The following is a 24,920-nucleotide window of genomic DNA, read 5'->3' as shown; positions in this document are numbered from 1 at the left end:
AGCAGTTACCAGAAGCAGTAGAAGTGACATATTGCTTCGTTTGGCATAAGACACACTGATGACCAAAAGGGATGGTGTGTTTTGAAAAGTATGCCTGTCTTCTTTTTGTGTCCCTTCAAGTTGTTTCCAATTTGTGGCAATCCGAAAACAAACCTTTCATGGCAACATTTGTTCAGGGGGAGGGGGGTTGCATCTGCCTTCCTCTGAAGCTGAGAGTGTGTGACTTGTCCAAGGTCACCCAGTGGGTTTCTATGGTCTAGCAGGGATTCACACCCTAGTCTCCAGAATCATAGTCCAATGCTCAAACCACCACACCATGCTGGCTCTCTAGGCCTGTCTTACCATTCATCTAAAAGCTGGGTTACAGGTTAATATGTGCTATGGGTTGTTTCAAAAACATTTCCCATGGTGAATTCTCTTCTTCTCAATGCATTTATTAAGATCACAAAGTGATAAATTCCCCCATTCTCATTGGCTATCACTGGCAGAGAAATCCAACCAATGGGTCCTCAGTGCCCATCATTACTATCAAATGTAAAAGATATGGGGAGAGGAGGATTCAGTGTGTGTTGCATTTTTTTCATCTTTACATTTATGCTTTTAAAAGACATTTTATATTGTTTTAAAATATAGATGTTTTAACATGGTGGATAATTTAATTCTTCTTCAATTTTTGTTCCTCAGATTTTTCGTCGTGTTCTGTTTTAACCCTGTTATAGTCCAGTTGGGATCCCATGATAGGAAGAAGGCAGGATATAAAGAAATAAATAAAATTCTCAAGTCTGACAACTTGTGATATTAAAATGAAGATTAGTGAAAAATATTTTCCTAATCCATTCTATCTCTCTGTGTGAGTGCCTGTATGTGCCTTTTAATAAACTACAGAAGAGGAGTACAATAACATCCAAAATCCACAAAACACTTATACCTTTATTGGGCCAGCCAAAATGTACAAAATACATCTTGCAAACTCTTGAAGCTCCACTGGCTTCTTCATCAGGCAAAAGTGTTAAAATCATATAGGAGAAAAAATATGGTGATGTTAATCACAAGCTTGCATTTTGTCAAGATGTAGCTGCTCTCAGTTTGGTGATATTGAAGGGAAATTCATGCAGGTCGGCTCATCCTCCTTCTGGCCATGTGGGTATTCCAGAAAATAAAATTTAAGTTCCATTCACAAAACAAAAAGAGATACTCCTCTTGAGATCCACATTGCTTCCATGAGAAGAAATCTTGGCCTTTTCAAGATTTACCTGAAAATTGTAACCTCAGACAGACCATTTTTCTGGACATTTGACAACACTATGAAAAAGAAAAGGACAGAACAGACCCCAACATTTGCCAGATGCTCAGGGTAGAAGTGATGGACTTGCTAGTTGTTCTTCATGAACTCCTTCCCCAGTTTTGTAGGTCAAGCTGTGTATTTCCCAGTGATGTAGACTCAAATGAATTGATCCAGATTTGTCAGACTCAAGTCGTTTCAATGACTCAACTTGGATTCACCTCAGCAATGAATGACACACTTATTCAACTAAACTTGCAACTTGTATATTTCTAGCAACCAACTTGCTAGCATCATTTAATTCAAGCAAGACCATCCTAGAGTGCCAGGCACATTTCTTGGAGAACAGCAAATGCATTAGTCAATGGGCTTGAGGTGGACAGATCTTTTTAAAGTTTTTGGAAAATGTTAGGATTCCCTGATGTGCAGTGAGGATAGGCTGACCTCAATCCCCATCTCAAGCCCATTGCTTAACACATTTGCTTTTCTCATCTGAGTGAGGAACACACCTGCCTCCTTCTTTTTCCCTTGTTGAAGTTGCCTCCCAGACTTGAGACTCAAGGCTTGACTTGAAAGTACAGTGGTGCCTTGGTATCCATTGGGGTTGGGTTCCCACCCCTGTGGATACCACAACCCATGAATGCTCAGGTCCCATTATATAAAAGGTATAGTAAAATGATGTCCATTATATATAATGGCAAAGTCATGGTTTATGTGTTGGAATTTATATATTTTTTGAATATTTTCAAGCCATAGATGGTTAAATCCATGGATAATGAATTTGTGAATAAGCAGGGCTGACTGCATCTTGTAAGGACCTGAGACTCAAGACTTGAAGGTAGAAACTTAAGGCTTGATGTCAAAGATTTGAATATATCACTGATAGTTCCCACAACCCGTGTTACACCCCTTAAACTGGCCTCTTGCTGCTTCAGGTATAATGTTGGTAGTGCTATCCCATGACATATACGGAAAGAAATTTCAACTGCCAGTCCAGTCAGCTGATGATGAGGCACCATCTTCTCTTTCACATTCTCCTCCAGCAGAAACACATCTTTGACCAGCTATTGCTCCCACATTGGAACACTTCCTAATAAAAGAGGCCTTCAAAACCCAGAAGCCTTCACCCAACTGGATAACAACTAAAGGCAAAAATGAATGCAAGGAAATGAACAATGCCTAACAGAAAGAATGACTGGGAAATAAAGAAAAACAAGCAGAGAGACTTCAGCTCCCATTTTCATGCTGCCTAACGAAATGGAGGATGCTCCCAATTATGTTGCTATGGTAATAGCAGAGAAGAAAAATCAGTAGAGTCATAGAGTTGGAAGAGACCCCAAGGGCCATCCAGTCCAACCAGGTCAACTCCCTGTCATGCAGGAATACACAAAGTTCTCCCAACAGATGACCATCTAGAATGTTTAAAAACCTGCAAAGAAGAAGAGTCCACCAGACCCAGTGTATTTCACTGTTGAACAGCTCTTACAATCAGGAAGTTCTTCCTAGGTGGTATCTTTTTTCCTGTAGTTTAAATCCATTGCTCCATGTCCCAATCTCTGGAGCAGCAGAAAAAAAGTTTGCTCCATCTTCAATATGACACCCCTTCAAATATTTACACATCGCTATCATATCACTTCTGAACCTTCTCTGCTCCAGACCAAACATATCCAGCTCCTATAAAGCATGGTTTCCAGACCTTTCACCATTTTAAGTGTCATTCTCTAGATGCGTTCCAGATTGTCAACATCTTTCAGTTTGGTGTCATCTGCAAATTTGATAAGCATGATACAGATGGGCAGCTCCATGGTGTTCAATTTTGCCCCTCATTGGCGCTGTGCCAACCCACAGCGCAGCAGTGCCTTGTGCCCTAAAAAGAGGCTGCTTAATGATGCGCGTTGATGCCACTGCTTCCCGCAAGTGCTGTTTGGGTGCATGGACGCCCGTGCATCATTGTTGTGTGCCCCATGTGGGTGGGGCACCAGCAAGATAGCGTATGGGCTCCGCTAGAAGGGCTGGGTGCATATGGCTGCCCAACCCTCCGGAGCCCTAAAATTGGCCCCAGGATGGTGCTTTTGGTCATCTGTATTGGGCCCAAGTCATTGATAAAAATGTTGAATACCCCACTTTGCAATTATGGTGGAGTGGGCATCCTACTAAAAATCGCTCTATACAGGTGCAGAATCCATATGTATGATGCAGAGAGACCACAAAAAGTATCTCATGTTATATTTGCTAGAAATCATTAGATTTTTTAATGAGTTACTTCCCAAGCTATCATAAGAGTGACACAATTTCTCACTCATTTATGATGAAGGCTTCAGTAGCAACAATATCAGCAAAGGTCTTTACCTGCACATATCTTAACACTATTGCTGTGTGGGTCCAACTTAAATTTGCATTTTGGTTTCTTTTTTATCCCTCTATTTGTATTTTAGATTGTAAAATATCATGCACTAGGATCATTGCAAGGGGAAGAGGCAGGAAGCACTTACAACTCTTTCAATAATATTTATTGCTAGCAACATCTCTCCAAGTATGTATTTAGTAGTGTTTAATGCATTTACTTTGTAATGAAGAAAGGCTTCCAAACATCACAAGTGCACTCTTAGGCTGCATCCATACTGCAAAAATAATCCATTTGACATCACTTTAACTGCTATGGTTGAATGCTATGAAGGTCCGGACGTCGTCCGATGGAGAGACTGTACCGGGCTAGACAAAGTCCTGGTGCGAGGGCTGATAGTCCATCTCGAGGGAAGATTCCGAGTCACGTCGTGAACGGTGCTGGGCGCGATGTGACCCTTCCTCATCTGACTCCAGTAGATCCACAATGTCAAGATCCGCCCCGACGTTGACATTCTGGGGAGCTGCCGGGATGGTGATCCGGGGCTTGGAGGGTGCGGACGATTTGGTGGACATTTGTGGTCGCGGAGCAACAGGCAGGCCAAAACGTGTCCTGATGGATTCGTGGGAGACAGCCATGTAGTACCTGTCAGTCTCGCTATCATAAAAGTAGTCAGGCTCCGGTTCTTGTCGAGGAGACGGGGAGGCAACATGGTGGACTTGGGCTCGATGAACAATCATTCTTGGCATCGGGGTTGGTGAGCGGCGGTCGTCGAGCAAACTCGCCAGGGAGGCTGGGTCGGGCAGAAGTTCGATGGTATCCTCCGCAAGATGACGGAACGTCGGGAGAGGCTGCTTCTTGGTTGGAGAACGACTCGTTGAGGTCGATAGGGACTGACGGGCCTCGGTGTGGCGCACGAGGTCCTTAGCAGGGCCCTTAGGCATGGGGCGTGGGGCTGAATGCACCCGCTCAGAAGTCGCCCAGTCCTGGTCCCGAGAGGAGTCTCTGAGCTTGGAAGCCGAGTGAGGCTCTTGGCGGTCGGTTCGGTGGCTTTTGGAAGCTGAATGCTGATTTTCGGGCGAGAGGGTGTGGGTCCTCTTTGAAGTCGAAGGTGCAGTGCCTGTTGAGGCCGAGACCTTCATGGATGAGGATCTCGAGGCAGAACCCTTCTGGGAGCTCGAGTCCATTTGAGACGAGGGACCATCCTTGGCACCAGATGCCTTCTTCTTTTTATCCCTCTTGGACGCACAAGGAGCCTTTTCCGAGGGTTTGTCAGGCCCAATCTCCTTCTCATGAGGAGTCGGCGCAGGCTCTGGCGAGATGGAATGAGGTGCAGGCTCGGTCGGGAGGGACTGGGTCGACAAGTCGACAGTGGTCAGCAGGGTCGCCGGAGTCGCCGGAGACGAGGTTCTTGCGGCTGAGGAGGCCATCGCGCCTGCGGTGAAGACCTTGTTATATATAGCGGCCTTCAAACGTGTCTCCCGATTCTTTCTGGCTTGAGGGGTGAGAGATTTGCACAGGGCGCAGGCCGCTGGAATGTGAGTCTCTCCCAAGCAAAGAAGACAGGCAGAATGCGGGTCTTGGCCAGGAATTTCCCCCCCACAAACGGAGCACTTCTTAAAGGGGACCAGGGGCATAGCGACTTACGAATCGTGGTCAAAGAGTCCAAGGTCAGTAACGCGTCACGGAGATTGCCAAGCCGAAGGATAAGGCGAGAGAGTAGTCAAAGGAAGTCCGAGATCAGTATTACGTATCGAGAGAAAAGCCAAGCCAAGGGTCAAACGGGAGAATGGTCAAAAACAGTCCAATGGTCAGTTCTATAGTGATTCTGAGATCTAAAGAGCAAAGTTCCCTAAGGCAACACACGTGGCGGAAAAAGGGAACTGGAGAAAGAGCGGGAAACCAGGAGCTTTATAAGGGATGGGTGGAGCTACCGCCAAAAAGTTTCTATATGTTGCAAAGTGTACTTTGCCTAGTGATTCTAGAAGTTTCCGAAAGGCACTGCGCAGACGCAGTACAACCCATTTGTATGATTCGCAGAGACCACAAAGAAGAAAGACCCCCGTGGGTCCCCTCCAGGCCCCTGCCATGCTTGGATCGTGTGATCCAGGCATGGCAGGGGAGAAAGACCCCCGCGGGTCCCCTCCAGGCCCCTGCCATGCTTGGATCAGGTGATCCAGGCACGGCAGGGGACAAAGACCCCCGTGGGTCCCCTCCAGGCCACTGCCATGGTTGCAAGATGTCGCAAGAACCCAGGATGGATGACCAAGGAACTTTCAACTCAGCTAAATTTTAAACGGAACATGTATAAGAAATGGAAAAATGAGGAAATCACCAAAGAGGAATTCAAACAAATAGCTAGCAAGTGTAGAGATAAGGTAAGAAAAGCCAAAGCACAGAATGAACTCAGGCTTGCTAGAGAGGTTAAGAACAACAAAAAGGGCTTTTTTGGATATGTCCGCAGCAAAAGGAAGAAGAAGGAAACGGTAGGGCCACTGTGTGGAGAAGATGGCAAAATGCTAACAGAGGACAGAGAAAAGGCAGAATTACTCAACACTTTCTTTGCCTCAGTCTTCTCAGAAAAGGCAAAGGGTGCTCAATCTGAGGATAATGGAGCAGAGGACAGAATAGGGGAATTTCAGCACAAAATAAGTAAAGAGATAGTACAGGAATACCTGTTTAACCTAAATGAATTTAAGTCTCCAGGACCAGATGAGCTACATCCAAGGGTATTAAAAGAACTGGCTAATGTAATATCGGAGCCATTGGCAATAATCTTTGAAAACTCCTGGAAAACAGGAGAGATCCCAGCCGACTGGCGGAGGGCAAACGTTGTCCCCATCTTCAAAAAGGGGAAAAAAGAGGATCCCAACAATTATCGTCCAGTTAGTCTGACATCAGTACTAGGAAAGATTCTGGAGCAGATCATTAAACAGAGAGTCTGTGAACATCTAGAAGGCAATGCCATAATCACAAAAAGTCAACATGGGTTTCAGAGAAACAAGTCATGCCAGACAAATCTAATCTCTTTCTTTGATAAAATTACCAGCTTGGTAGATGAAGGGAATGCTGTGGATATAGTATATCTTGATTTCAGTAAGGCCTTTGACAGGGTTCCCCATGACATTCTCACAAACAAGCTTGTAAAATGTGGGCTGGACAAGGCAACTGTTAAGTGGATTTGTAATTGGTTGACCGGCCGAACCCAAAGGGTGCTCAACAATGGCACCTTTTCATCCTGGAGAGAAGTAACCAGTGGGGTCCCACAGGGCTCTGTCCTGGGCCCAGTGCTATTCAACATCTTTATCAATGACTTGGAGGAAAAAATTGGGGGAATACTTATCAAATTTGCAGATGACACTAAAGTAGGAGGAATAGCTAATACTCCAGAGGACAGGATCAAAATTCAAAATGACCTGAATAGACTAGAAAGCTGGGCCAGAGCTAACAGAATGAACTTCAACAGGGAGAAATGTAAGGTACTGCACTTAGGGCGAAAAAATGAAATGCACAGATATAGGATGGGAGACACCTGGCTTAAGGAGACAACATGTGAAAGGGATCTAGGAGTCCAAGTAGACCACAAGTTGAACATGAGTCAACAGTGTGATGCGGCAGCTAACAAGGCCAATGCGATTTTAGGCTGCATCAAGAAGTATCGTATCTAGATCCAGGGAAGTAATAGTGCCACTATATTCTGCTCTGGTCAGGCCCCACCTGGAATATTGTGTCCAGTTCTGGGCGCCACAATTCAAAAAGGACATTGAGAAACTGGAGCGTGTCCAAAGGAGGGCGACTAAAATGGTGAAAGGTCTGGAAACCTTGCCCTATGAGGAACGACTCAGGGAGCTGGGGATGTTTAGCCTGGAGAAGAGAAGGTTAAGAGGTGATATGATAGCCCTATTTAAATACTTGAAGGGATGTCATATTGAGGAGGGAGCAAACTTGTTTTCTGCTGCTCCAGAGACTAGGACCCGGAGCAATGGATGCAAGCTACAGGAAAAGAGATTCCACCTCAACATTAGGAGGAATTTCCTGACAGTAAGGGCTGTTCGACAGTGGAACACACTTCCTCGGAGTGTAGTGGAGTCTCCCTCCTTGGAGGTCTTCAAACAGAGGCTGGATGGCCATCTGTCGACGATGCTTTGATCTGGATTTCCTGCATGGCAGGGGGTTGGACTGGATGGCCCTTGCGGTCTCTTCCAACTCTATGATTCTATGATTCTATGATTCTATGATTGGGTGATCCAGGCACGGCAAGGGAGAAAGACCCCCACGGGTCCCTTCCAGGCCCCTGCCATGCTTGGATCGGGTGATCCAGGCACGGCAGGGGAGAAAGACCCCCGCGGGTCCCCTCCAGGCCCCTGCCATGCTTGGATCGGGTGTTCTAGGCACGGCAGGGGTCCAGAAGAGACCCATGGGGGTCTTTATCCCCCCTGCCATGCCTGTCCTACTTGCAGTTGCAATACCAATGCACCGATTTTTCGATCAACCTAAAAAAAACATTCTATAGTTTCCAAGCCGAGCCGCCCAGGCTGCCGCTTACATCACTGATGACGCACAGATGATCGACATACATTTTGAAGCGGCACGAACTAGTGGGGATGACAATCATGCCAAAAAAAGAAGCAGAAAAAATCTGCTTACAGAAAAGATCTGCTTTCATAGTGGGAACGACAGATCTTTTGGAATCGCTTTACCAACATGAAGCAAAGGTGAATCCCAAATTGTTTTAAATGTAAGTGGGAATGAGCCGTGTTTGTCAACCTGGATTATTTCTGCCGTTTGAATGCAGCCTTTGTTAGCTGAGGAATGTCTGTATATGATTGGAATAGTACGTAAAATAACCTAAATTCAGTTTTTGTCTACATATTTTAGCCAAGAAGCTCTAAGTTTCCCTTCACACCTGTTCCACTGACCACAGGGTTGACTTAAGCATGCACTCACACACTATAAACATGCTTTCTCTGTATCCAGTATACAACCAACTTTTTTTAACATACAGAAACATACTTTAAGCCCAGGAAGTCTCCAAGGAGCAAGTTTAAACTTTAGCAAAGCCAGTGGTTACACTTCAACCACTATTATCTGTGCTTAGCAAATATTTGACCAACTGAAGTTCAATACTACAGTTTAAAGTTCGAACTGCAAAAATCTATCTAGACAGTGACATTACACTTGCAACTGCAGTCATAACCTATACACCAGAGATTTTTTTAAAAACTCCTTTTAAGTATGTGTTTATGGAATTAGGTACACAACTCAGCTCATTATGGGTTAAATTACTGGCCAGTTTTACATTTTGCTTTGCCAATGGACCCAAGTCCACAGAGTCTGGAAAAACTACAATCTGGACTAAAATTTCCAGAATCTGGAAGCTCCTAAAGTAACTTTTCCAAGCCATTTGGGAGCTGTATGTAAAGAGAGATGATGAAGGAAGACATGTTCCACTAAAGTACTGTAGATCTAGTAGAAAAATACAACATGCATCTAAAATTTTAAAATTTCACACCAGGACCATTACATTAACCATTGCCACCGACTTTCTGATAAAGTTGCTTACTTACACTGCAGAAAAAACATGTGATTTTATAGACTGATAAAATTCCCTTCCCTTTTAAAAAAACAAAACATTAAATTTAAAACTGATTGCAAACAATAACTAATATTTCTTTATAGTCATTGTGTAGGCATGGGGGTGGAGCCAGAAGTTGAATTTAAATCTATTGAAGAACTCACCTCTTCTTGACCACTGTCTGCCACCTTACAATATACTTCTCCTGTGGATGGGTCATAAGAATCTAAATAGGAGGAGGAAGGAACAAACTGGCCGCCAATGTAGTTCTCCAAAACCAAGTGAGCCTGCAAAGTGTCCATTGTCACTCAGTTTGCATCACTTAAGTGTCCTCTTTAAGCTTCCAGTTTACAACGCGGACTTATCTGTGTGAGCTTGAACTCCTCCCCTCCTTGTAAAAATATCATTAACCAGATTCAAGTGGGAAATTGCTGTAGCCTGGTTCAAACGAACTGATAACAGAAGTCCTAGAATAAAAGTTTTCAGCATATTATTTTTAACTTCACAAAGACCAGGATGATATGGGGGAAGGCCATAGAAATTACCGAGGTCTGGTTGTTTGGAAGGGGACTGGAGACCCGACTGTATTGCATGTTTTGGTCTCTCTTGGTAGTACCACTGTGTGCCTTTTGTTTTTTGCAGCCACTGTAAAATAAGTGCATTTCACATAAAATAATTAATATGTAAAATTCTTTATTAAAAATATTAAAGATAAAGCCAGACTGTCCATGCTGCATAAAAGAGCAGAACTGGGGCCTAAGAGAGAGAAAGGACACCACAGATGAGCAAAAAGACTTAGCAGAAGGAAGCACAAGGGCTTTTACTCCAAGTCTCAAGTCCAGTCTCAAGTCCTTGGAAGATACTTTCAAGTCAAGTCTCATGAAATCCTATGATTGCTATTTTAGGCATTTAGAATTCTCAAAGCTCTAGTGTCATTCCAAACTAAAAACAACATGATTCCACAAAATGTTGCCAGGGTACTTCAAATGGAATCATATTGCTATAAATGTGCAGTGTTGAAGGACTCCATCTTTCAATAATTCCTGGAAGAATTTGTTTCTGGACTCACCAGCAATTTGGGGCCCTTTCAAACTGCACAGTTGACAGCACTGTATTCCACTTTAAATTCAAGGTGGCATCCTATGGAATTTGCAGTTTAGGGAGTGTTGTTTATGATTTTCTACTAGACAATGCTAGTATTTCACCAAACCACAAACCTCACAATTCCATGAGATGCAACCAAGGCTGTTCAAGTGGAATCATAATGCTATAATGCCTAGCACTAGACCAGGGGTAGGCAACCTGCGGCCCGCGGGCCGGATGCGGCCCGGCAAGGCCTTGGGACCGGCCCCCGCCTGGTCCTGCCGCCGATTGCCGCCGGAGCCTTTGGCCTATCAGGAGGAGGCAGGCAAGGGGGGCAAGCAGCAGGCAAGGGGAACAAGCGGCGGGCAAGGGGGCAATTGTCTATAGAAGCCTCCGAAACATGCATTTATATTAACATTTTTAAAAAATCAGCAAATTTTTTTATGTGTCCTCCATTTGAAAATTTTGTCCTATATTTATCCTGGTTTATTTATTTAATTAATTTTAAAAAGAAATTATTTAATTATTTATTTTTTGGCTTCAGCCCCCCAGTTGTCTGAGGGACAGCAACCCGGCCCCCGGCTCAAAAAGGTTGCCTACCCCTGCACTAGACTTTCATTTTTTTTCTGTCAGTACATTACATTAATCGCTCAGTGTTTCAAAACCAAGTAGTGCAAACAAACAATTTAAACCCGTTACTTTTATTTCCTCTTGCTTCATTTGTCATGTCACACTGGTAAGTTTGCCTCCCTCCCTAACTGTCATCGTTCGGCCTCTGAGGGAGAGAGAAGGCTGGCCCAGAACCATCAGGGGCTGGCCTGAAGAAGGAGGCTCCTCCCTCCCTAACTGTCATCGTTCGGCTTCTGAGGGAGAGAGTAGGCTGGCCCAGTTCCATCAGGGGCTAGCCTGAAGAAAGAGGCTCCTCCCTCCCTAACTGTCATCGTTCAGCCTCTGAGGGAGAGAGAAGGCTGGCCCAGTACCATCAGGTTAGCCTGAAGAAGAAGAGCCCTCCCTCCGGTCCATCTGCCTTGGTCCAGGCCTCAGAGGGAGAGAAGAATGCTGGACCTGATTCCCTCCCCCCCCTCAGCATTCCCTTCTCCTTTTGTGTCGTGTCTTTTAGATTGTAAGCCTGTGGGTAGGGAACTGTCTATTATCCCCTCTATTGTAAACCGCTCGGATTCCCAGTGATTGGGCGGTATATAAATAAAACCTATTATTAATTATTATTATTATTATTATTATTATTATTATTAATAGAAGAGTACGTAAATTATTGTACTCTTTTTAATCAGCTGACACACCTGAGTGCAGAATCACCATGTAACATCATCATACTTCATTTCTCATGAAACAGCAGTGTCCAATTCTGTTAGTCCCCAAAGGGATGGAACATGAACCAGTACCTCTTAAAACAGATGGTGTCTAAGAAAGGAAGTGCAATGAAGACTATGATCCAAAACACACTGCAGAAATAATCCATCTTGAGACCGCTTTAATGGCCCTGACTCAATGCTAGGGAATTCTGGAACTGTAGATTTGTGAGACATTTAGCCTTCTCTGTTGGAGAGCTCTGGTGCCACAATAAACAACAAATCTTGCTAGGTTTTTTGATTGTAGTTTTTTTTAAATTTTATCTTTATTAAAAATACAATAAACATACATTCAATAAAAACCTATGGAAAAAAGAAAAGAAACATCTTCTGAAACGAATAGGAAGAAGAATAAATTACATGGAAATTAGTCTTAACAGAGAGTACATATCATACTAATTATGTTACCAAATATCGGTTATTTCTAAAGTACTTATCCAACATAATCTTCTTAACTCAACTCAATCTCTTCTTCTATCTATTCTTCTTGTCATATTCTTGTTCACAATCTACTTAGATAGTTCTTGTTTCTTCTAATTCTACTCCTATCTAACCCTCCCCCCCCCCCCCCCCCCCCAAAAAAAAAACCTTCCAAGCTTCCTCTCTAATACAGTCAGATAAGTGAATGTTTGTACTTTCTTAGTTCACGTATCTGTAATCTCAAGGTTTGCCTACAACAAGGAAATCCAGAGTTTTATTTTACATTGAGGACGGCAATATTCCCCCATGTAGATTCAAAAAAAGTTATGAGCTTACTCCATTCATCGACAAATTTATCCTCCATATCGTTCCTCAACTTTTGGGTGAGTTTATCCATTTCTATACCCTCATACAGCTTCATTAACCAGTCTTCTTTCGTCGGGATTGAATCCTCCTTCCATCTCTGAGCTAGACTTATACGAGCTAGGGATATCATGTAATATAACACTTTACCGTGTTTGTTGGGGTTTTTTTAAAGTATTTTTTAAAGTTTACTATGTACATTGCTTATAGTGTAATGTATTTGTCATATTCTAGAAAGGAAACAGCTGTGTAATCAATCAGTATATGCATAAGTAACGCACCACTTCTTCAGACTGCTAGCAAGTGACAAGCCACTTAGGACATCCCAAGCCTCCTCTTTTACAAGTAGGGTATCAGTCCATTAGTACAGTCCACTAATACCAACACATTTTAGAAAAGAAAGCTGTGTGTGGTTAACATGTGTTTGGTTAAAAAGTGAACCAAGTGAACAACTACACATATTCTTGTTGCACACACTAAGAAATGCATACACCTATCATTCCTTTTGCTTCTTCATGCATTATGTAATGCTCCCATATGTTTTCTCAAAGGACAAATTCTGGATGCAGTTAATTTATTATCTCTTCAATAGAAAATAACTTGTAATCCTTCAAATGGATCATAATATGGCTATTTCCTCTGACCACTATTTCCTCAATGGTGTATGAAATTTCATACTCAGCATATCTAAGTAGTGACCAGATGAGGATATTTTCATCTCAAAAGCAAACAAGTAAACTGAACCAAGGAGTGTCTAACCTTCACTGGGACTACATCCATAGTATCTAGAATTAGGACAACATTTTTCTTACATTTTAAATGCCAAGGCTTTTAAATACCAATGAGCAACAGTGCCTGAAAAAAAGGGGAGGTTTGTGAACTCAAGCTATTTCTGGAGTCTTAACTTTACATGATTCCATATAAACAAAGGATCAACTCTCTCAACTTAACTTATATATTTACTTTTGAAGATGATACACATAATGGAAAGTATTAAGAAATAGCTGTTAATATTCATAATATATATAAAGTGTTTATAACCTTGAGATACAGGTGGTACCCACTGAAGTGCACACAATACTGGGAGAAGGACAAGTTCTCAGTCCCATGTAACCAGCCGTTCCCTTCAAGTCAAAACTTTTTTATTTATGAAAGACACCATAAACAGAAACCAATGTTATGCTCAGATCACTATTTTATTATACTTCTACAATTTAAAAAATAAAATTAGCTGTTATTTGACAAATTCTGTCTACACAAACAAGTTTTTAAATAAAATTGGGAAGGGAAGAAATTAAGTTTCCAGATGCAGCTTTGCATAATGTTTTCTGAACGAGAAGGAAACAGGGATCTTTCAAAATGTATTTGTATAAAACTGAGAACAATTTTAACCCAATTGAAGTATTTTATGTAATTAATAATGTATAGCAAAGAAGCAACTCTCAGAAAAATTGTAAACAAGGTTTAAGGCTGGAAGTAACACACTTTTTCCCCATGATGATTCATCATGTTTTAATACATCATTCTTATTAACTTTTCGGAAGAAGTCTGCTAGAGCTACTGATGGGGTGAAGTTTTAGAAGGGGGTATAGTGGATCTTGTGCAATGAGAAAGTGCAATGAGTATTTCTGCATTGGCATACAGTTCCGCAGCAACAAGGGCTTCAAAGTGTTTTCAGAACACCCCATCTTGTGTTTTTTTCTTCTTAAAAATGTAACTGTCTGTTCCTTCAGCTGATATGTATTCATCAAATAAGCATTTGAACAAAAAAAAAAAAAATTCCCATTTGGCTGGATTGTAGAAGTCCTGGCACAGTTATCATTCTTTAATCTAAAATAAAACACAAAACACCATTTGAAAAGATATTGCATACACACATTTTGTTTGTTTAATTCTCAAAATTTACTAGCCTGCAACCCAGAATCAGAACCAAGGGAGCATTTACCCATGCACCCACACCTCCAAAATGCTTAGCAGGTTGGGAGGTACTAGTGCACCAAGAGTCCCACTCCACCTCAACCTAGGGCCCCCTATCAGCCTTCATTGGGATTAGGGTCCAAAGTCACTCTGGATAGGAAAGGAAAGGTGGTCACCTCCTTCGAAGCCACCCAACCTGGGACTTCTCTGCTCGCTACAGAGCTATAACATTTGTTTGTTACAATATTTTTAGAAGAGAAAGGTAAGGAGTAAAAGAAATGGAAAAAGCTACAAAAAGGAAATAGAAAAGAATAAAAAGGAGGGAGGGAGGGAAGGAAAGCTTGTATATCATTGATTTATAAAATGTTTTTGCTCCAAAGACCTCTCTTCCTGAGACCTCAGAGAGGACTCTGAAGACTGATTGCTCCTCCACACTGCAGCAATGAAGCAATTTGTCATCACTTTATCTGCCATGGCTCCATCCTGTGGAATCCTGGGATTTGCAATTTTACAATTTAGATTTCTCTGCCCGAGTGTTTTGGTGCCTCAACAAACTACACATCTCAGGATTCTGCACAGCAGAGTCATGGCAGTTAAAATGGTGTCAAACTGCTTTATTTCTGCAGTATGGATACACCCTGAGTCCCAGTAAATAAAGTGACTGATTGGACTAGATAAACCAATGGTTTACCTCAGTATAGTTTCATATGCTTGTAAAAGGTAACAATTTGTGAGCAAATTCTGTTTAATTCATGCACAAAGGACCTAGAGTTAGAGTGACAACTAAGATGGTTAAGTTTGTTGATGACACCAAATTATTTATGACAGTGAGCTTCATTAGAAAATAAGTCTTCAATGTCAGCCAATATATAGTGCGCCCTTGTTTTACGCGGGGGATCCGTTCCGGGCCTCCCTCCCACGTAAAACAAAAAACGAGTATGCTTTAGCCCCATTGAAAGTAACAGGGTTTGTGCTAGTGGCGGCGCACAGCACACAGCGGCAGAAGAAGCAACGCTGCTTTCAGCGTATGTTGAAAGCAGTGTATAATGTGGGCGCACTGTATGGCACGGGCACACTGTAGTAACACAAATTCACAATAGTAAGTTGAACTCTGGACACCCTAATTCATCTAAAAACATTACAAAGCTAAAGAAAGCACAAGTAAAATAGCAAGAGATTTCAATTTATTTCCAAAAAGCTCTTAAGTTTTAGGGGGGCATTTGTTTTAGAAAAAAGAAAGCTGAGGCAGGTACAGGTTAGTTAAATTATGGATGTTGCTGAGTCAGTTGGTAGAGATGTCTCTTATGTAATACAACATCTTGGAAGCAGTAAATTCAGAAAAAAAGATGCTAAGTCATTTACACATGCATGTCACACTGTTGCCACAAAGTATGATGATGGATGACTTCATGTTGTTTTAAAACAGGATTAATAGCCCAGAACCCATTTCTGGACTTTCAGCTTCCACATTGCCATTCCCTTCTCCTTTTGTGTCATGTCTTTTTTTTTCTTTTTTTTTTACTGTAAGCCTGAGAGCAAGGAACTGTCCAATTAACAATTTGTAAGCTGCTCTGGAACAAGAGCAGGGTATAAAAGAATGAATGAATGAATGAATGAATGCAAGTTTCTTGAATACCTCTCCCCAACATCCTCAGGGGGATTGTGGGACATGTAGTAAAGGTGCAACTCCCAGATTTTGTTTTGTTTCTTTATTTATTTGATCTTGTTTGTTTTGACAGATTTATTCATGGAGGGCAAGTCTCCCAATTGCCATTAGTCATGTTCATAAGTGGGAGCTGCGGGTTCAGAAGCAGTAGTCCTCTGAATACTAACTGCACTGGGATGGGGACAGTAAGGGGAAAGTTGCAGCTTTCATGGCATATCTGTCAGGGATTTGAAGGGTTAAAACACAGCACACAGGGAAATGCTTGATGTGTATGTGTTTGGCCATGAGCATTCAGCAGAAGAACAAGGTTGATTAGCACAGCTGATGCTCATTGGCTCAAGGACACTTTAGTGTCTAGGTGCATGTAGCCATGGATGATGAAACCACCTGGCTGGATTGCACAGGGGACACATGACATGGTTACACACAGGAACTCATTGGGTTTGGGAGACCACATGGTCTGGAGTCTATATAAACCCAGGGGTTGCAAGTGATAGTTTGTGGGTTTGTAGTAGGAGTTGGTTTGGTATGGTTTGGAGTTTTAGAGGTCTGTATTTGTATTATAGCACTGTGAATAAAGAGCACTTCGGGAGACTTTGTCTTCTCTGGTGGTTTATCAGTAGAAGTCTTGCATCGCTTTGCTGAGTGTCCCCGAAGGTTCCTGCATTGCTTCAGTTCCTGGAAGACATCCAGTTGCTGTTATCTCAACGGCTTTTGGAGCCACGCTTCAGCTTCTAAATTGTTAGCTCTGCTACAAAGGTCTGATTTAACCCCAGGACTTCTTTGAGTTGCTGACAATGGTTGTTGGACCCCAGCAGTTGCATTGACAATATCTTCAAGCATCCGGCCAGTCAGTGTTTAGACGCATGATGCTGAACTGATTGGCTCTTTAGTCTCACCCAGCAAGACTCTCCTAATGTTCTTATATTAGTTCTGAATCATGTAATAGCAACAGGACAATGAATAAAAGGGTCACATCCCTTAATTAATTTTTAAGCACAGGGATCTGACTAAACACTTAGCTAAGCAAAGCACTTTGGTGCACTGACACACTACTTCATGCAGCTATTTCTCCAGCTAGCTAAAATGCTGCTGAAGTCAAAGATTCCAGCAGGTCTGAATCCAGTTCCACACTATCTTCATTCATGAACACAACTCTCATGTCACCCTGCCACTTGAAAAACTGCCACTCGAAACCCATATCCTTTCACCCACATCTATTTTACACAACAGTTCCTTCTGAAGTACGAACATCACTTTAACTTTCTCCACACTGATGTTTTAAGATGCTTAAAGAAGCCTACAATACAGATTCAGACACACTCCATTCAAGTGGCTTGTTGTGGATTAGGAAAATTGAAATATGGTAATTACTTTTTGTAATTTTCTGTATTACATGAAGTGGATGACCTGACACTTCATTTTCAAGACAAACAATCGTGTGGGAAAATGATACTGAATCATTTGAGTGTTGCACTAATCAAGCTACTTCTACAGATTCAAGCCCCAATCAAAGCAGAAGCCATGCCAAACAAATAAGGTCCACCAGAAAATTATCAGTTTAACAGGAAAATGTAAAACCCTGAAGCCAAATCAGAAAGACAATATACAGAAAATGGCATTGACAAATTCTTGCCTTAAGAAAGACCAAAAGTGTCCACAGTTCATTTCAAATGTTTGATAAAATATTATCAGAAAAGGTAAAACCAGAGTCTAGTGAACTAGTTCATTATTAGTAGTCTGTACTTGTGGAGTTTTTTTTTTAAACAAGCAAGCAAACAAACAAACAAGCTGTTGAAACATAAACACAACATTTCATAACTGGGATTTATAAAAATACTTATGGAAGCATCTCATACCTCGGCAACAACTCCTGCTGCTATAGTGGATCCACCATAACGCAACATGAACCTTCCAAGTTCCTTAAAGTCTTTATAAAGTTCCAGAGCAACAGGTCTTTGCGTTTGCAGTTCTATTAAAGCATTCTGTCCTTTAGTTAGACACCTACAAGGAGAAAAAAACAAATCAAAAATACACACAGAATTGTGCTACTGTGAAAGGGCAACTAAGTCATGTGCATGTGTGTATGTGAGAGAGGAGACAGAGGTCTTAAGCTGAATATTTAGTGTATGCCTCCTGTACAACATGTACAAAGATTGCTGCCTTCATTTCCTAAAAAGTATAATATTGACAAATCTGTTTATATCAATTTTGCTATAATTCAGTGCAATTTAGCTTTCAATGCCTACAGAATAGGGATGTAAATGTTCATTTCATTCCCACACATAAGAATTAATAATTTCAGCAAAATTCCCCCCGCTCAATGGGTATGTTAAGTTTTCTGCATGGACCATTAATTTGTGCAAAAATACATGCAGTTTCTTGCACAAAAAAAAAAAAAAAAAAATTTCAGGGGCAGAAAAATGTGTGATTTGTGCAAAATACACTAATCCCTGTGCAAAAAGTCTGGGTTTTGTACAGAAAATGTGTGTGGAGATAAATTACATGTGGAGGGCTTTTTCTGTACAATAATCTGTGTGTTTAGGCAAACTGCACAACTTTCAAAGTAAAAGTTGTTGTGCAGTTTGCATAAATGTACCAATTCCTGAACAGAAAAATCAAATGTAAGAAGTGTAAAACTGGACATATAACAAACAGCTAAAAATGTGTAACACCTATTAAAAACTTATATCATCACTTTAAAAAGCATATAAAACCAATGCATATTAAAAACAATCAATTCACACTTGAAAATTTATAATTTAAAAATAATCTGGACAGGCCTGGAAGAGACTGGTCTTAGCGCTGTTTTAAATTCAGACATCCAGCTGATGAATTTGTTCTGGCAGTTCATTACACAGTCTGGGGGTGGCCAAAGAAAAGGTTCTCTGGGTGACAAATGACAACCTAGTCCTGAAGTAAATGTCCCCTAGAGGACATGAGTATACGGGGTGGATTATATGAGAGAAAGTGATACGTAACTTGGGCCAAATCTTTCAGAGCTTTAAAGGTAGCAGCCAACGTTTGCCCAGAAACTCATTAGCAGCCAGTTGATTTTAATACTGGTGTAATACGATCATTCTTAGATATGGCAGTAATCAATTTGGCTGCCATGTTTTGAACCAAGTTTCTGAACTTGATACAGAGGTGACCCAACATACAGCACATTGCAGACATCCAGCCTTGAATGCAATGTACTACCATCTTTAGTTCCTCCAAGTCTAGAAAGGTATACAGTTGGTATAACTGCAGAAGCTGATACTCTTGGCCATTGCATCTACCTGGACTGTCATTTGGAACAATGGATCCAGAAGCACCTCAAAAACTAAAAATACAGTCTTTCAGGGGGAATGTAAACCTCATCTAGAGTATTCTTCATGTTTCCAACTAAAGAAAACATAATGCAGTCTCTTCCAACTCTAGATCCTATGGCCGGGTACAGACAGGCACTATTAGTGCGTGACAGGCACGCACTAGGGTTACAAAGGGGGCGGTGCGGAACCCTATGCGTGCCGTCATGCACTAAATGGGGCGGCTCTCATAAGACGCCGCCAGGAGGATGTCACGGCCCCGCCGCCTCTAGACGGGGTGGGCGTGGAACGTGACGTCCGGGCTCCGCGCCAGGGCGCTTAGTGTGCCCTGAACACGGAGCAAGGAGGGAGCTCCGTTTTGGAGCTCCTTCCTGGTTTAGTCCGCTGGGCACAGCCTTCAGATGGCTGCGCCCAGTGGACTAAAAGAGAAAGGGGCCAAGCGGCCCCTTTCTCTTCTCCCCGCCGCTGCGAGGTGTCCTTGGGGCTTGAAGCCCCAGGGACACCCCTTTTCAGGCTGCGGGGAAGCGGCGTTTTGCTGCTTCCCCGCAGCCTGAAAAGCGGCGGATCAGGGCCTCAGCGGCTGCCGCTCTGCACACTGAGGCCCCGATACACCGGGGAAAGGGGCGGGTGCAGACCGCCCCAAATGGGCGGTCTATAACCCGCCTATGATTCTAATTATAATCACTTCCAGACATAGTACCCTTCAAACCTATTTTTGCACTCCTACAAGGGAGAATCTAATTCACAGACTGAAAGAACTAGAATCTTCTAAGGAAGAAGGCCAACCAACCCTGTACTGCCTCACAAAGTTTGAAACAAAATTTCCCAGAAGCTGAGAGAATGCTTGTGCAGCACAGGAAGAAACTCTCTTGAAGACTCAGAAAAGACAGTTCAAATATGCTCAGAACCTCTGCAATGTGATAATGGCACCTAAACTAGTTTCACAATTACTCTGATACCTAATGATGAAGAGCAACTGTCTGCAAGGTATTATCACTATTATCTCTCCTCAATTTCTGCTCAATTTCTATGATACAAATCACAGCAGAACCTATAGCATCTCAATTTTTGCAGACTTTTAGAACAAAAATGAACAAATTAAACAGCAAAGAATACTTACTTAGGCTTCTTTTTTGTGACTTCACCTGTACTCTTGTGTAGAACACTCAATAACTTTCGGATAGTAGCAGGCTCACTTACAGTTTGAAAATGAAGAAGTACCTGAAACAATAGTTTTACACTGACACTCTTGCAACTACCATGCACAGGTCACAAAATGGAGAAGTCCTGGAAAAATCCTGCTATTGATCCATTTCATAAATAAGATGAGATGTTGCATTAAAACCATATACAAATATCGCATTGTTTAGCAGCAGAATCTATTTCTGAGGCACAGTCTACCTGTTTTCCTGCCCTCAGGTACTGCTTTTGCTACTACCTTAATCCATTAAACTGAACCTCCCAAGGATCACTGTAACAAGTACAGCTATCTTTTTAAAGAGCATTCATCATCTCTACCTTCCTACCTCAGGACATATTCAGAATAGTTGGAAATGTACAGTATCCAGCTGAATGAAGTATGATTGTGAAGACCCGAACTAGAAAATGTAAACACATAAGGCCTTTCCGAGACAAAAACAGTGCCTCACTCACAGGGAATCCTTTGGTGATAGGGATTTCAATATTAAAGATGAGGACTCGGGCTCTGAATCGTGTGCAAGCTTTAATAGGTTCCTTAGGACAACAAAATATACAGCCAACACTGCAAGAAACACAGTAGAATAGCATCAGACCATGTATCAATAACTTTTTGATGTAATTAAAACAGAACTCAGAATTATACAGCACAATGAAAAGAGACTATATACAACTGTACACTAAGTTCCACTGATGCAGTAGATCTACTTTAGTTAGAACTAACAAGTGGATTTAGATTATTCTGTCTATTTGAAAAATAAAACTATACATGCAAAATCCTATTCTTAATCTTAAAATATGCTTGTCTGTGTGGCAGTTAAGATTTTTAATGGTTTTCTATCTTGAGTGATCCTTAATGGAACGTGAATATTTTAATTTAATTTTAATGTAATAATTAATTAAATTGCATCACTCCCATCATGAATCTAGTTCATACTTAGAGGATTACAAACTATGGTTAAAAGGAAATTGAGCTTGCAGTGGTACAAATATAGTTTAAAAATTACTGTTAATACTCGGAAAATAAGTGTGGTTAGAGGTTAATCCCACAGATCAGGAGGAATACAATTTCACAAGGCTGGTTGTAATTTCCACCAAACCTCTTGAGGAATAAACCGCAAAAGCTAGAGTTGAGTCTTGGGTGGGGACAGGGTTCTTAAATGCGAGTGCCGGTTGTGGCTTCTGTGTAACTTTTCTACACATGTACAGAAACAGAGAAAGTAGCTATTTGTAGAACAACACAGCCTCTCCTGTTTAAACTTAACCTTCCCTTTTGGATTTCTTTATTATGTCCTGCTGTGTTCTACATTTTTGGCCTTCCCATCTCAGTTAGATGCTTTGGTAGTGTGATGCTCTCTGGCAGTGGCAATGTAATAAGAATAAGAATAAGAATAAGAATAATAATTTTTATTTATATTTCCTGCCTCTCCCTGTGGATCGAGGCGGGATTACAAAAATAAAAACAGTATTACAAGATTAAGGGCTACAATATCACATAAAATACACTCAATAAAAGAATAGGACCACTACCAATACAATACATTAACCAAAATTGTCATCTAAAATACGTATCATCACAAATGAAGGTGGAGTATTTCTAACTTTCTTATAACAGATTGGGTGGATAGGCCTGCCAGAAGAGATCCGTCTTAAGTGCCTTCTTAAAGGCATCTAAGGTGGTAACAAGACGGATCTCCTCCAGCAAGCCATTCCATAATTTAGGAGCTACGGCAGTAAATGCTCTATAGGAAGTTGTTGTTAACCTGGTCTTTACATGCTCTAATTAATTCTTCCCAGTTGTTCTGAGAGTGCGAGGTGGATTGTATAGGGAGAGGCGTTCCCTCAAGTAACTCAGGCCCAAGCCATGTTGGGCTTTAAAGGCAATAACCAACACTTTGTACTGTGCCTGGAAGCTAATTGGTAGCCAGTGAAGAGATTTTAATACTGGTGTTATATGGTCTGACCTAGATGTTCCAGTGACCAATCTGGCTGCCATTCAATTGGTGCATTATTGCACCAATTGAAGCTTCCAAACTTGGTACAAAGGTAGCTCCATGTAGAGTGCATTACAGAAATCTAAATGAAAGATGCTCTGTTACTGACATTATGTTGAGTTCAGTGGTATTATTACACAGACAAGAAACAACACCAATCTTGTATACTGATTGTATGCCTATCTGGACATTCTCCCTATCCTTTCCTAAGCATTAGGATTCAATATCTCTTATTAAACAAGTAATTGTCTGATCAGGATCAAAAGCACTGTCAGTTCATATAATCTTTTGAATACAAGATAGGTGATGTGTAACTTTATGGTTTTAAAGGTCCAGGTAGCTAAACTGCTACATCCTTCTCTCTTCAACCGGTAAACCACTGATTATCAAGCACAACAGTTAAAATGCTTCTTGCTAAATATAAACGGTTGCTTAGACAAACTCTTCTCTGCACTTACTTGATTTTGATGATATCCATGCCAGTCAAAGTGAGACTAACGTGATCTCCTGCTGCAGCCCAATCCACTGGTTCATCATGTAGAGCAATTCCTGGAAATGAGTAAAACCAGAACAAAACAGTGAACTATCTTGGTTTAACAGTTGCAAACAGCTCTGTCTTTGCCAATTCTGCTGTATCAACCACTACTCATCAGTTTTCAGTATGAATGAGGTGATAGTAAAAGCTGTTGACTAAAACCTCAGAGAAACATTTTCTGTTTGGGTACCACCATTATATAAAGTACTTTTTGCTTATTCAGTTTTCTGCCAAGTCACAGCATCCAGCTATATGAATGTCTTGTCTGCATAGATGTCACCATTTGGAAAGTATGACTACGGTACTTAAGAATTTGACAAGACTCCTTTTGCTTACTGTATGCAACCTTTTACAAGCTTTTATGGTACCTGCTTTCATTCTTCAATAAATGAGTTAATGCTTGCTTTCAGTGTAATCATGAAAGAAATGCATACTGTAGGAACATATTACATTAAACTCTGTATCAGAAAACATCTAAATCATTTGAAAGATTACATGAAAAATTGATACAAAATTATATGTACACATTAGAATGTAGAAGATTTCACTTGTTGAGAATAAAAACTGAAAAACAGTTGATAGCATTCTGCAAATGCTACATTTACACTAGCAATACTAATTATGTTTGCAAAATAACTGAACACTAGCAATTAGCATAATTATTGGCTTGCCAAATCTCTCGTTCTTTGCATTACATTAAGTATATTTTAATCCAAGCATATCAGAGTGATTTAAAAAAACCTTGCCTATGAAAACAATTCATAGTTCAGTAAAAGGAATCACAGAATTTCAATTAAAGTTTTCACATTTGTTAGTTTTGGTTAGCAAATTCTGTATGTGTTTATAGTGTGTTCATTATCAGAAAACACATCAATCTGCATTTTGTACCTTTCACAGTGCAAGTTTCATTAGGAGGCATTGCCAGAAGTCGATCTCCAACTTGGATGTAGCCTGCATCAATTTTACCAGTCACACAAAATCCTGAGCCCTGATCTAGAATAAATATGTTGGTTTGTGAAAATGAAACACAGAGACCATAACAGCTATTTGTTTTGAAGTAACTCTAGCCAATCTATATATTTGCAATAAGAAGAGAATACCTGCACAATCAGTCTTATATCATAATGAAAACTGGTCATTTATTCTAGAAGTCTGTGCTTGATGCCATTAAAACACTCATTTCTTCTCTCCTCTCTCCTTCTTGCCCTTCCCACTTTTCTTTTCTTCCCCTTATCCCTACCAATCCCTATTCTATCATGTTAAAACTGTGCTGGACAATGCGGTTGCCAATCCAGCACCAGAATCTTTACATGCTATACTTTTTTACAAGCACATGTGGAAGAAAATTTCCACATGTGTATAGGTGTTACTGGCCTGGTATGTCTGTAGACATATTGCTTTATGGTATACTTTTTACTCTTTGCCAGACAGTGAAATTATCTAAAAAATGTTCCTGTAAGTACAAAAAGTAGGTGTCTGGATTTCAGATCAATGTGCTCTTTAAACTTGTAAGAACCAATTTAAAAGGATTATAGGTGAAAATTTTGTCCTGTGCTGGTATAGCACAGGTTGTAAGCAATACAGCTCTATACAGGAAGAGATTCCACCTAAACATTAGGAGGAACATCCTGACAGTAACAGCTGTTCAACAGTGGAACACACTCCCTTGAAATGTGATGGAGTCTCCTTCTTTGGAGGTTTTTAAACAGAGGCTGGATAGCCATCTCATGGGGGTGCTTTGATTGTGAGTTCCTGCATGGCAGGGGGTTGGACTGGATGGTCCTTGGGGTCTCTTCCAACTCTATTATTCTACAGTCCCATGATTCTAAGATCTGCACTGGTACTGAGTAGGAGTTATGACAG

General features: G+C 41.2%; 2 protein-coding genes across 5 annotated transcripts in view; both read right to left on the bottom strand.

Annotated features, from left to right (window-relative positions):
* The window catches only part of ALDH8A1 (aldehyde dehydrogenase 8 family member A1), a 30,291-nt gene extending 20,715 nt beyond the window's left edge, over positions 1-9,576 (bottom strand). Inside the window, exon 1 of one of the 2 annotated variants that reach the window (XM_042479598.1) lies at positions 9,366-9,576. In XM_042479598.1, the coding sequence (XP_042335532.1) occupies positions 9,366-9,503 (138 nt within the window). In that variant the 5' untranslated portion in view covers positions 9,504-9,576. The remainder of the gene's footprint in view (positions 1-9,365) is intronic. The other variant, XM_042479607.1, reaches the window with a different exon arrangement.
* A 4,036-nt stretch (positions 9,577-13,612) lies between these two features.
* HBS1L (HBS1 like translational GTPase) overlaps positions 13,613-24,920 on the bottom strand; it is a 59,545-nt gene continuing 48,237 nt past the window's right edge. For 2 of the 3 annotated variants that reach the window (XM_042479585.1, XM_042479577.1), the window contains 5 exons: positions 23,946-24,050; positions 22,981-23,071; positions 20,985-21,093; positions 20,452-20,552; positions 17,874-18,024 (listed from right to left, as the gene is read on the bottom strand). In XM_042479585.1, coding sequence (XP_042335519.1) covers positions 17,874-18,024; positions 20,452-20,552; positions 20,985-21,093; positions 22,981-23,071; positions 23,946-24,050 — 557 coding nt within the window. Of the gene's footprint in view, positions 14,268-17,873; positions 18,025-20,451; positions 20,553-20,984; positions 21,094-22,980; positions 23,072-23,945; positions 24,051-24,920 lie in introns of those variants that run through there. The other variant, XM_042479568.1, reaches the window with a different exon arrangement.

Source organism: Sceloporus undulatus, chromosome 1, assembly GCF_019175285.1.
Source record: "Sceloporus undulatus isolate JIND9_A2432 ecotype Alabama chromosome 1, SceUnd_v1.1, whole genome shotgun sequence".
Taxonomy (NCBI): Eukaryota; Metazoa; Chordata; class Lepidosauria; order Squamata; family Phrynosomatidae; genus Sceloporus; species Sceloporus undulatus.
Note: the sequence above shows the minus strand (reverse complement) of the source record. Positions and strands in the feature narration are given on the sequence as shown.